This window comes from Equus przewalskii, chromosome 1 (assembly GCF_037783145.1).
Source record: "Equus przewalskii isolate Varuska chromosome 1, EquPr2, whole genome shotgun sequence".
NCBI classification, from domain to species: domain Eukaryota; kingdom Metazoa; phylum Chordata; class Mammalia; order Perissodactyla; family Equidae; genus Equus; species Equus przewalskii.
In genome coordinates this window covers 36686361-36700000 of record NC_091831.1, presented here as the reverse complement: position 1 = coordinate 36700000, position 13640 = coordinate 36686361, and the positions used below count along the sequence as shown (strand labels likewise).

Sequence of the window (13640 nt, the reverse complement as noted above, 5' to 3'; positions counted from 1 at the left end):
GGTATATTTAAAAACACGTACAGAAGGCATTGGAAATTGGACCATTCCGAAAGTCTAATATTCTAAAATTATCCTCACCATAAAGGTACCATGGAGAGACATGTAGCAGTTACTTACCTGGATCCAAACTGCCTGAAGGTAATTGTTTACTCGATACTGGATGGCATCTCCTCCAGGTATGACCATTCCTTTCTGGTCACTTACATGGTTTAAGTCCAAAAGACTTAGCCCTACCTCTAGGGAACAACCCAAGAACCTGCTTCCCTCAAACACCTACATACGGTATATGGAAAGGAAAAGACAAGGAAGATAAATGATGACCTGGGCCACAGTCAGTGCCAAAGACCATCACAGAGTAGAGCTCCACAGGAATCAGTATCTGGGGAGAAGAGAAGCAGCACAACCTGGGGGGAAGAGGAAGAACTTTGCAGCAGATACAAGGGCTGAAGGGTTGAACTGTAATAAGAACTCCACTAGAGATCTACAAAGAGAATGAAAGCCAAGTATTATTGGTTCCTGTAATATGAAGCTGGTGAGACAATAAGAAAAGCTATGTCACCATGGCAGAAAGGCTGTCTTTCTACTTAATGATTTCTCTCCATACTAGACTGCTTAATATTGTTTTCTAAGTGCCTATTCTTAATAGGAAGAATGACCTGCAACCAACAGGTAATTTTTAGAAAGTAAGAAAATAAGCCAGAAATAACTAAGTCCCAAAATAAGTACTATTAAAGATAGAACAGCAGGGGCCAGCCCGGTGGCACAGTGGTTAAGTGCACACATTGCACTTTGGCCGCCCAGAGTTCACCGGTCCTGATCCAGGGTGCAGACATGGCACGGCTTGGCAAGCCATTGCTGTGGTAGGCATCCCCCATATAAGTAGAGGAAGATGGGCATGGATGTTAGCTCAGGGCCAGTCTTCCTCAGCAAAAAGAGGAGGATTGGCAGCAGACGTTAGCTCAGGGCTGAGCTTCCTCAAAAAAAAAAAAAAAAAAAAAAAGATAGAACAGCAGAAAGCCATCCCAATGATCCCATTATGATCAGAATTACTGAGTCATATCAGCCAAGGGAACATTGCTGATTAGAGCCCAACTGGACCATGACTGCAGTCTTGGGGCAGGATCCAGGCATCACATTCATCCGAACAATGCAATAAGAATCGTGCACGTACCCTGAATATCAGAGTTCAGTGGGTCCTTATACTTCATCCCAACAACCTCTGATGACTTGAGGACCTCCTCATGTGGCTAATGTTATTCCAGTAACAGAGACCAAGAAGCTGAAGGTAGCATTAATTAACTGCAGTCATTAATGAATTTCCCTTATTGGTCAAATGGGCTTCGTAAAATAAGTAACCACATGGCCTAGAAATTAAACACTAATTTTCCAAAGACCTGGCTTCCTCTGGAATAGAATAGGAGAGTAAACACTCCCTCAGCCTGGTGAACGGCCAGGAGAAGAATGCTGTGCTGGCAAGGCACTGAATGGCACTTGTTTGCCTTCCTTAGGAAGGACGCAAGAAAGTGATTTAGAAAGAAGGTATACCAGCTGTAAGCTTGAAGCTCCAGCTGAGGAAGACAGTTACTGTAACCACAGGTTCTTCTATAGCAGAGTGATCTCCAAAGGAATCCTAAGGATCTTCAGATGCTAAAGAAGGCGTCTTCCAAAAGCACAACATTCCATTACTCCGTGAATCTAGCTGCTGGAAAATCATCTTCATGTGCCAAAGATTAGGTCATGACTGATGTTGCTGGCAGTCAAGTACTTTTGATAGGAAGCAGAAACTCTCACTCACTTATGCTTTATGAAAACTAATTACAAATAAATCATTTCCACTTATAAGCTTATATACAGTCATTTTCTTGGCCACCAAAAAGTCTGCAGACATTTGAGTCAATAAAGTCTCACTCAAGTAAAAGGCAATTTGCTGAGAAGCTAGAAGAAACCAAGGCGACTAAAGAGTTTTTTGGGGGGAAGAGTATGAAGGTTTCCCATCTCTCTTTCTATTCGAATCTATACTTTAACTACAGAAGGTCTAATACTGTGATCATCCTTGAAGAAAAGTAAATAATGGTCCAACAACTGCTGTTTGCATTTGGTCCTTTACTCAATCAGCACGTCTTCACTAAAAGTGTACTTCCTGCAGGCTAAACATGCTGGGCTCAAACACCAGAGGGATGTCATTTCAGTACTAAACAGAGTTCCTACTTACTGAGAAAAGTGACTACCTGGTAAAAGTAGCATTAAAGAAAGGTCTAACTTAATTCATCCACTACGTAGGTGACTAACAGAAACACAGAGCAAGACTTCAAGTCCTATAAATTTCCAATCTGAAAAAATTTTTTGATATAGAAGATACAAATTCACCTACAGATGTTAGAATGTACAACTACTTTTAGAGGCTAGGTTTTAAAGGATTTAGAGTGACATTCATTAGTTAATATAGGGAAGTTCCATATAAATTCCCTTCTTCTGATGGGGGGAAGCTGAGCCAAGAAGAGGGCTACCATTTTCACTTCTTAGGAGGAGAGAAAAAAGAAGAAAGATCGCAAGGATCTGAAGAAGTCAACTAAAACCTTCACGGGTTTATGTATACCTTGTGATTTCAACCCTGCTCATGAAATGTGAGCCCTTGATCAAGGATGTGTCTTATCCGGAAAATGTAGTCAAAACACGTACTGAGCTAATGACAGTGAATCCTCATTCTAAACCGTCCTCTGTAGAGGGCAGGAACAGTGTAGCTCCCACATTGTTAACATTTAACCTAAGGAAGATAAGACTACCAGAGCAAGACATACAGGTGGAGCCTGGAATTCAGACAGATGGAGGTGACAGCAGGCATAGACAGAGTCTATGAAGAAGTCAAGAGTCTCCAAACTACTTTTTATTTTTTCCTTCCTATGCAGACAGTGTTCACAGGGTCTGTCTGGTCACCACAGGGGTGGAAAATTAGCAGGTCTGGTAGCTTTATCCAAGGGCATTCTGTATTTTAGATAAGACATTCTGTGCTCCTAAGACAACTCAAGACATCTCATGAACAACAGTTTCAGGGTAACAGAAACATTACTATGAGTCTAACCCAAATACTGGCTCTTGTGATGAGCTTCACTGTGCCATAGACTAGAGAAGGAAACAAGAATTTGCAGTTGTGTGCAGCACATACCAAGAATTCTTTTGGGTTGTGGTGACTATGCCTCTGAAGTTGACTCTGAACCCCAATTATGGTTTGTTAGATTTGCTCCTGATTCTTCAGAGATCTGAAAGGGACTTTAGCTCACCAGAGAGGAAATTATGATGACTCCCTCATCCTGCCCCACCTCAGGGTCCTGTTCCTATCATTTAATTAGATGTTAAAGCCAGCCATAAGGCAATGTCTAAGTCTGAGATACTATGAAAATCAAATAGGGCAGAGCAGGAATGAGGATTCCCAAGGGAAATATCAACACATTCATCTTTCCAGATCCTAAACTGTGAAAGTAAAAGCCACATTTCTTCTCTTTGGAAATAAGACCAAAGCAGAAAGGAAAGAGGCACAGGCACCTCAGGATGATGAAGAGGTCTGGACTTCTGAAAGAAAGTAAGATTCAACTTGAAGGTGGACTTTCCAGATTTACCACGGTTGTTGAATTGGTTCACAAGGGCAGTTCATACATCTTCAGCGGAAGAAATGTGTTCATAAGCTTCTACTCTGCATCAGATGTTGGGAGATTAAGAATGTTTTCAAATAAATGGTATGAACAATCAGCTAAGTCAGAGAGATGGAATGTTTAACTTGATTAAATTGGACTGGTACCACGTTGACTGTTACTGCTGTTACTGAGACAACATCTCAGATCTCAGCTTGACAAAGCGGCTTCCTGCTGTGCAAAGAGCCCCAATAGGGAAGTCTGGAGATCTGAGTTTGAATCTTGGCTTTTTTACTTATCGTGGTTTTGGCCAATCACCCCCTTTGAACTCTGCTTCCTTATCTCTAAAATGGAAAGTCTACCACTTACAACCTCACAGGATTATCATGAGGATTAAACATACATGAAAGGCTCTGAGCATACTGCTGAGCACAGAGTGGTACTCAAATGTTTAGTTTTGTCCAGGGGTTGTTTTTCCCTCTACTCATAAATCTTTGCTTAACATTAACTTGTCCTCGTTTCTGTTCCAGAAGTACCAATTCATCCCAAGTCTTTCTTTGGTTTTATGCTAATGCTACTCATCTGCCACTGATAAGGCAAAGTTTGACATCAACTGTGGGCAACAGTTTGCTTTTTTGGGGGAGGGAGAACACAAATACATACTAACATTAGAAAATTCTTAACCCTAAGGGTAAAGCAGTTAATCAAGTCAGTATGCCAAATCTGGAGTTCATCTGGAACAACTCCTGCTGAACTTGGGACTTGGTGGAAAAAAAGGCTTCTACTGCTGAAAAACTTGATATAAAATGATTTCTGCCTGCTACCACTTCACAGAACAGAAAGAGGATATGGTTACAATACTCCTATTTTCTCAATCACAAATGAGGATTCCTAACACATATGAACTACCAGAATGTTTATACAGAAGGTCTGAAATAAACGCACTTAGACAAATTTAGGATGTATGTTCTCTAGATGGATGCTATTTATCACTGAGTATTTACCTCAAAGGTTTTTTTTTCCTCCACAGAAAAGCCATCCTTACAACAGTCAGAAGGGAAAAAAGGGCAAAGAAAGAAATTTCAGGATCCATCACAGAAAATTAGTAGGGGAGAAAAAGACAGGAAAAAGTTATCAAAGGAATAGTTAGGAGAGACAGGAGACCCAAAGATGATGAGTAAATAGTAGGCTCCAGAAACTCAGATGAGCAATCTCTCAAGATTGATCTGTTCTGCAGGACCTGGTCAGATAGACTGTCAGAAGGAAGTCATGAAGTAGAAGAACTCACATGCCTCTAATTAGAGAGGGTCAAGCCTGATCAACGTTGGAAGTGGATCAGTCCCAAAGCTTGATCCCTGAAGCAGTCCTTAAATCAGATGTCTCAGCCGGGAAGCTGGAGACAGGGAATACTCAATGTTTATAAACTGGAGGAGAGAACAGGGAGCAGAAGCTTCATTCTCCATTTTTTCCTGGTGGCCTCCTCATAACCCCCAAGCCTGGCACTTATTTCCTCTCAGAGCAAAGAGATGCATTCTGGAGAGGTCCTAATGCTATAAGGATAGGCAACAGGGCTACTTCCGTACTGAGATTCAAGAGGACACGTTGACTACATTACTTGAAATGAAGAGTGGCAACATGATGTTGCACTTCCAGGTGGTAGCAGGTGGAGAATCAGACAGACTACCCCTTTCCCTGTACTGATTCTCTGAAGAATATGTAAACTTTAGCCACATGGTGGCATGGTGAGTCTACCTATAGTCTTTCCTAGCATGTGGGTGGGAAGAGCTGGGACTGGAAGAAAAACAAGACCTGGGAAAAATTAGGAGACTTCAGGCAAACTGTCCTTGCCTTGCCACCGTCATTGACTGCAGTGATAGAAGAAGGGAGGGACAAGAGATAGTAGAAATGTGTATTATTTGACCTAGAGAAACCAAGAATCAGGCAATCTAACTTTGGGTAAATTCATCTAGATTTCCCACTGATTATTTTTCCATTTTCAGATTAATTTTTCCAGGCCTGTGATTTTTTTCCAACCTGAATTATAAAAAGGAAGGCTGGTCAAATGACCAGAAGGAGCAAGCTAAGCTCATCAGGACAATACCACTTAAAACACTTCTCTTTAAAAGTGTTTGTATATTTCCATTTGGTGGGATAAGACTATACTTAGAATAACTTATCAGTGATAATGGTCCCTGTCTTACAATGGGGAAATATCAAACATAAAAAGTCTCACAAGATCCAAAGGAATAACTCTTGAGTGATAACATTTTAGTCACTGTTAACATGTCAAAGAACCATTTTTGGCTCAGGAGAAGGTGAAAATCAATCTGGATACCCAGAATCTCACCTGTTGAGTACCATCACCCATATCTAGCTCAGGATCACTCTGTACATAGCGTCTGAAATAGTTTTAAGAATTTCCACAATTCCATAACTACAGCACCCCCTGGAAATAATAAAAAATGCCCTGAAGTATTTAAAAACCAAATTTGAGAATCATTATGTCAAAGAATATAGTTTAGCATCCAATTAATTCTGAGTTAGCATTCTAATACATTTCTTATTTTCTTCTGTTCTGAAATCTTTGACTTTCTGTAGATGATGATCTGTTTAACACAACAGGGGGATGTTCTTTCAGTTTAGCACGATGCGGACTTGCTCAGTGCCAGTAACATAGTGGATGCTCAATAAATGTTTATTGTTCAAGTGAACCACGCTATATTCAATTTAAGATTGTATAGGAAAGTCAAAATGAATTCCTTTAAAAATAGTCTTCTATTCCAGGGTAGACATCAGTCCACAAATCTCTGTGTGTTCCAAAGAAACTCAATTCTACACAACTGGATAAAAGCTGCAGACATTAACTCTTTTTTCGTCTAGATTACATGGCCTCCAATATGAAAGTCTTGCATAGATAGTAAAATTCTAAGATGCTATATAGATTGTTTAGCCATCTAGAAACTAGCTACACTTATGAGAGGTGTTGGCATAGGGGAACATTTCCATTAGACCAAGTGACTGTAGCTTACTATCCACATAATGGCAAAAACAAAACAATTTTAAAACAAACAATTTTAGCTTAACTTTCAAAAAAAAAAAAAAGAACTTTGAGACTTATAAAAGGTATACTATCTGGGAAGGGAACATAAAATCCCATTTCTGACTACGTAACTAAATATAATTCTTGTCTAATCCTAGAATTTGCAGCATCTTATAGACATAGAATGTTAAAGAAAAAAACATAATTTAGCGTCTTGGGTTTTCTGTCCTGCAGTGTCAGTGTGATCATAGACCAAGTGTGAAAAATGGATCTTCATAGGATTTATAGAGGGAAAATGATACACTGGCCTTTACTTATCCTTTAAATCACTTAAATGGGAAGAATAAAGAGAGAAAAATAAAAAGGGAATTTAGTTTGTAAACTATTGTGTCTGTGACTTAAAAATAGACATAAGAGGTTTAACACCAGTTCTGTTATAACTGTGGGGCTTTTTCTTTCAGAATTTTTTTTTTCAGATTCCCATCTAGGAAAAAGGAGAAGGGCTAGAATATTAAAACTAATTTGTGCATGTAGTTACTTGCAAAAAAGAATAGCTAGAATACTCACAATGAATGCTCATTTTTGTAGAATATATATGCAGTTAAAAGAATATCAAAGGAGGTTTTCTCCCTCTCCGCTCATTAATATAACACCAGTTAGAAAAAGTCAGGAATATTCCACAATGCCCCCATTACAGTTTTTTTTTTAAAGCACAAGCAGTTTAGAAACAAAGGGCTGCATTTGCCCTCATCTCATAATGCTGTTCACGTTTGAGTTAGCCCTTCCTAGACTTTATTCTCTGACAGCAGATAAAGGGGAGGCATCTCTGTGCTTGGCTTGCTTTCTTTCGGCACAGTTTTCCATTAGAATGAGAATAAGACCCAAAGATATTTGACTTTCCGAAATACTGTAAAATTACAAACTCCACAGTCATAATTAATAATGTTTTAAAGTCTTTCAAAATGGAATTATGAATATATCTTTACATAGGTCTAAAGTTGTCTTTTAGGAGTAGATCGGAGAGTTGAAATTTGAATAAATATGTTAGAAATGTTGACAAACATTCCGAATTAAAAGGTCATAAAAGTCATAAAGCCAAATAGCTATAGGTAAATTTTATAATACTGTTTTTACAATTTGATTTTAATGATCTCTGCTTTTTCTTTTATTTTTAGGTAGAACTAAGTCTTCTTGCTTACAAATAACACAGAGATAACATTGCACTTTCACAACTACAGTGGCAACAATACCCTCATTTTTTCATCTTGCTTCTAAAAAATAAACTCAATTATTTTAAGCACTTAAAAAATTTAGTTCTTACAAATAATTTTATCATATTCCACTGGCAATAACACTGATCCACAACTGATTAGATTTGTGTTTGGATTTAAATATTGAGGTCATCAGCTCAGCATCACTTCAAACACGCCAGTCAATTATGATTCTGCCCAATCCTAGCAGGTACAATTATTTCCTCATTGGAAAGAAACTTGAAAAAAAAACAGGGAAACTTTTAAAAAGTCATCATAAAAATGCTCAAATACATAACTTATTCTTCAAAGTGCATAAGAAAAAATAGGAATCTGCTTCACTTGGGAAGAGTTCAGTTGGATTCCCAGGGACACAATTTCCAGCAGTGGTTTGGATGGTCACTGAGTCGGCACACAGCTGCACTGGACAGATTTCTGATTGGGTGACTTCTTTTTCTGTCATACATAACAATGCTAACAGGCATAAGAACGCACACTGCCAAATGTATCACTATTATTTTTAAAATATGTGGTTGAATAAGCACTAAATAGAATTCATCCTTTTGAAATAACAGTTTAATGAAATTCACTCTTGCACCATAAGAAAATAGAGCATTTGGGGAGAAAACATTTAATCTTGAAAGAGTCAGCTCAGTGAAACTGACATGACAGCCTTCCTTTTGGAGATTATGTATAGCTGACCAGAAACCTAGAAAATATTGAAGACTAAATACATTGGGGATTTTGTTGTTGTTGGTTTTGTTGTTGTGGTGTTACTATTTCCACTCACCAGCTCGAAGGGGTCGTGGAACTCCCCCAACAAAGATAGTTTTTCTGGGGTCCAAAGGCTGAGAACCATCCATTACAAAGTCACTGTCACTTAGGTTCCATGGTCGAATTTGCACCTGAAAAAAAGTCGTTTACTTGGTCCTTACTTCATTTCCATCAACCCCAAATGAGAATAAGGTGACTAAAGACAAACCCACTGATTTGTGCATTTTACAACATATACAACCCAAAGAAAATCCAGTTACAGTTAACGTAATCTGCATTAAGTGCCTTTCAACAGAACTCTTGGGGAACCTACTCACAGGTACTGTACTCAACACACTAGACATATACCATAAAACCTTCAGAAACCGTCTGTGGTTTAAAAAAAGGCAGTCTTTTAGAGACAGTTTCTGAGTTTTGAATCAGATCCATTTTAACACATGATAGAGTGTTTATAACCTGTCACAGAGCAGCCCTTAGCTTTTTAGGAGCTCACCTAAAGGGAGGGAAGAGGAACATTAGGAATATTTTCTAAAAATTATCTATATGTGTGGCTTTTAAATTCTTATCATCCCCCTAAAATTAAAACATTTATCTTTCAGTAATATGATTTAACATAGATTAACATTCATCAAGTTAGCACAGAATTACCAGCAATATCAAATACTGAAGCACACAGTTATCTACTTTTGATTTATCTGATTTTCCTCAGGTCTGGTTAAATAAAGGCAAGCCTAGAAATTGAAGTAAATTTTATAAGAGTAGAAAAAGAAATCTTTATGACATATTTCTTTCTGTTTAGTAATATCTCTTCACTGGGACTCTGACTTCCTGCCCATAATTTGTACTGTTTCATCATATAACAAAAAATAAGGTATTTCAACAGAATCTTAACCTTAAAACATATTCCTTTCAAACCATAACTGAATTATCAAAGAATTGTTTAAAACAAAACAAACCAAAACCACAAAAAACTCTCTCATACTGAAAGGCAAGTTTCAACACTGCCTGAAAACCAACCAGCCACTCAGGTACCACGTGCTCTGGGAAGTGGGCTAGGAGTAGAATCAGATAAACCTGTGTCAGTCGTTAAGAAACATGCCTCTCCTTTCCCCTCACTGATTAGTATAGGAAACAAAACAGCTGAGTTGTCATTTCCTTAGTATCAACAAAATTCTTCATTTTCCCCATTGCTCAACCGGCAATACTTAACGCAAGGAAACACATAAATAAGATAATTTCTTATGTGGCTTGGCTTATATCCGGGAGGACTCTCATTTGAAAGGTAGTAAATCTGTCAATTACACTTTCTTTTCTTTTTTTTTCTTTGTCTCCCCAAATCCCCCCAGCATATAGTCGTGTATTTTTCAGTTGTAGGTCCTTCTAGTTGTGGCATGTTACACTTTCAAAACACCTTGAATCAACTCTAAAACTGGCATTGCTCAGTTAAACTTAAGATCTGTTTGCAATTCTGTTAACATTCAGGCATTTGCTCCATCTTTATCGTGTGGGAAAAAAAACCCAGTTCTTTCCTTGTAAAATTTGGTCTGTTTGACTAAATTATCATTCCCTTGACATTTACGACAAAGACAGATTCACTAATACCATAAAACACCACTTTTAAATGCCTTCATGAGGACCCATTATTAATTTTTAATTAAAACACAATTTCCCGACACTGTAAGAACAAGGATTCTAATGTCACCAATAAAAAAAAAAAGTAGGATGTATCTTTTTCTACACAGAATCCTCTCTTCTTCTAGTCTCATCCCTAATAAGGCAGTTAAGGCAGCTTCAGGACCTGGTAAGGTAATTCCAATAACTTTACGATAATTGAGTTTGATCATAGATAACTATTTCACAAATGAAAACAATTCCTGTGTAGTATCCCTAGTGTTCTGCTTTCATTTAATCAAGAAGTACAGAAAATGCAGCCTTCTATAACAGCTGGAGGTTCCTGCTGCTCAAAGCAATCTGCAGAGGATCTCCAAACCTTCCTGCTGAGAGCTTTCATTACTGCTGCTTCTCCTCCCCAGCCCTCCCTCATTTCATTACGTCATACACAACCCATTCCCTTACCCTATTCTTGGCATTACAGACTACATAAAAATACAGGAAGAGGACTCAGGAGACAGTAATGATTAACCCTATTTCCAAAAGTCACATTTCCCAGCTGCCACCAGAAGACAGCTCCTCAGAGCTTGCACCACTGCAGAATAAGAGAAATATCAACATAGGCCAACATCAGCACTCTACATGCTAAGCAAAAAGTAATATTGTCGTACTGTTTGCACTGAGAAGTTCCATTTACACTCTGGTTTCTCTCTAAAATATAAGCCCACTCAGTGGCCGGCCCGGTGGCGCGGTGGTTAAGTTCACACGTTCCACTTCGGCGGCCCGGGGTTTGCCAGTTTGGATCCCAGGTACGGACATGGCACTGCTTGGTAAGCCACGCTGTGGCAGGCATCCTACATACAAAGTGGAGGGAGATGGGCATGGAGGTTAGCTCAGGGCCAGTCTTCCTCAGCAAAAAGAGGAGGATTGGCAGCAGATGTTAGCTCAGGGCTAATCTTCCACAAAAAAAAAAAAAAAAAATGCCCACTCACGTACAGGGCATGTTCTCCATCTTCTAAGGTTTATTCTCAGAACTCAGGGCCTGATATCCATGTTTTATATCTCTCTTACTCCCTGAATATATTTCCTGGTCCTGATTTATATATACATACATATATGTTTCTCTAATTTTTTAATACCATACTTCATAAGCTGACTCAAATATTTTATAGAAAGGGGTAGAACATAAACAAAAGAATTGCTTTTTATTATCTCTGTTTCTTTAATAATTATTATTGATAACGGATGAAATTAGAACTCTGTCCTAATTCAGTAGAAATTTCCCCCAGCGATACAACTTTTACACATACAGAGATTACTCTGTGTTGTGTGTAAAACAACTCTTCCAGTATGATATCAAATAGACAATACCCTGGGCAGTAAAAGCCTCAACATCCTGAAGACAAGCGTAGGGACATCACTAGGAATGGTGAAGATTTCCTTAAATGAGCCTGACACAATTCCAACACTCCTTCCTGCAGAATCCTGGCTACACTTGCTTACAAAGATGACTCTAGGAAGAGGCTATCATCTGGAAGACAGCACCCACCAGCCCTTTGGCCAAGCCGTGACCTTGTAGCAGAAGTTACACAAAACCAAATGTCTGTAGGATAGGACACGTAGCATAAATGTGTCAAGACACCAGGACAATAGTTAGTAGGCAGTTAGCACTGGAATAATCCAGTCCTTTTAAAGAAGCAGACACTTTTTAGCTCCAGCAAGTGGTTATTCGTGAATGTGTTGTCAGACATCCATTTTTCAAGAGTAGCTAAAAATTCAGATTTTTATGCAAAATTTCAACATTTTAAAATGCTGGGAATTAATGTTAAAATCAAAATCAAATGTTAAAATCACTGTACAGGCTAAATAAAACTATCTGCAGGCCAGATCTAGACTGTGGGCCCCAGTCTGTGATCTCTGGCCAGAAAGGTTTAGTTTACACACAGCTCACAATAGAATGGTCTGTTTCATAAGTTCGTATGAGAGAAAATACAAAAATCGTTTTTCTTTAGTTTCTTTTTTAAGTATATATTCCTGTGGAAGCTCTCGTGAGGACCATGAAACCTACTTTTGACTGAATTATTTTTCTTCTAAATTCTCATCTTCTGAATTAATAATCTGCTTTGTGTAATTGCTTATCTCCAAAGGCAACAACCAAACAAAGTCTGCTGGTATAAATATACTAATTTATACCATATAGTGACTTTTTAACAGCCTTCAAGATATTTAAAAGAACATAACATTAATGGTATCAACAGTTGGGACTCAAAGCACTAATTTTCCTTTTGGAGGTTTCCCACGGTGTGTTTTGTGAAGTGCAGGTCCCTAGGGTTTGGGAAAAGTCATAGACATCTCTTCCTTCTTGGAGTTTCATGGCACCCACTGGTGTATATCAAATAAAGGCTCTAAGAAGTTCTACAGGAAAGAAATCTGTTCAAATGTTGTTTAATCCAGCATTTCCAAAATTATTTCCACAGAAAATATTTTTTGCGTAACACCTATTAATAGCCACACTTTGGATAATACTCCTCTTATTATATCTTACTCTTAGTATGTATCAAAATACGGCATAATAAGTTGAACAAAATGTTGTTAGAAACTTCACTCCAATCCAGGTCTTTTCCTCACTTATTTCCTGCTATTGCTCTAAAAAGCTTGCTTCTATAGAAATTAACTTAAATGGTTAAGAATATAGTAAATTTAAATAATAGATAGCTCTTCAAAGAACTGAAAGTTTTCTGACTAAACTGCACAAAAGAGATGCTACCAAACTACTTTGACTATTTTGCTATCAATAAAGAATAAAATATCTAATTATAGTCCTATATAAAAACTAAAGTTTCATCCTAGTTAAATCTAAAACTAAAAGTCATTAATAGGGATAAGATTAGGCCAAGTGCTAGGAAAAAATTTAAGAAATGCAACATGTGTCATTTATTTTGACAGGAAGCTATAAGAAAACATAATTCCCTAAAAAGAAAATTTCAATGAAAATTTGTGAAAGTCTCTAAGTTGAAATTAAATATCAAATGCATTTTTATTGTATCGTTAATAACAGGATAAGAGAAAACATATAGTTTTTTTTTTTAAAGATTTTATTTTTCCTTTTTCTCCCAAAGCCCCCCGGTACATAGTTGTGTATTTCTTTTAGATGTGGGTCCTTCTAGTTGTGGCATGTGGGATGCGACCTCGGCATGGCTTGATGAGTGGTACCATGTCCGCGCCCAGGATTCGAACTGGTGAAACCCTGGGCCGCCGAAGCAGAGCGCGCGGACTTAACCACTCAGCCACGGGGCCGGCCCCCTAGAAAACATACAGTTTTAATAAGAACAATTTCTA

At 38.1% G+C, this 13640-nt stretch overlaps 1 protein-coding gene across 24 annotated transcripts in view; it reads right to left on the bottom strand.

Moving 5' to 3' along the window:
• CPEB3 (cytoplasmic polyadenylation element binding protein 3) overlaps positions 1-13640 on the bottom strand; it is a 222420-nt gene that overhangs the window by 67745 nt on the left and 141035 nt on the right. For all 24 annotated transcript variants that reach the window (XM_070610193.1, XM_070610223.1, XM_070610286.1 and 21 more), the window contains one exon: positions 8707-8821. In XM_070610193.1, coding sequence (XP_070466294.1) covers positions 8707-8821 — 115 coding nt within the window. The remainder of the gene's footprint in view (positions 1-8706; positions 8822-13640) is intronic.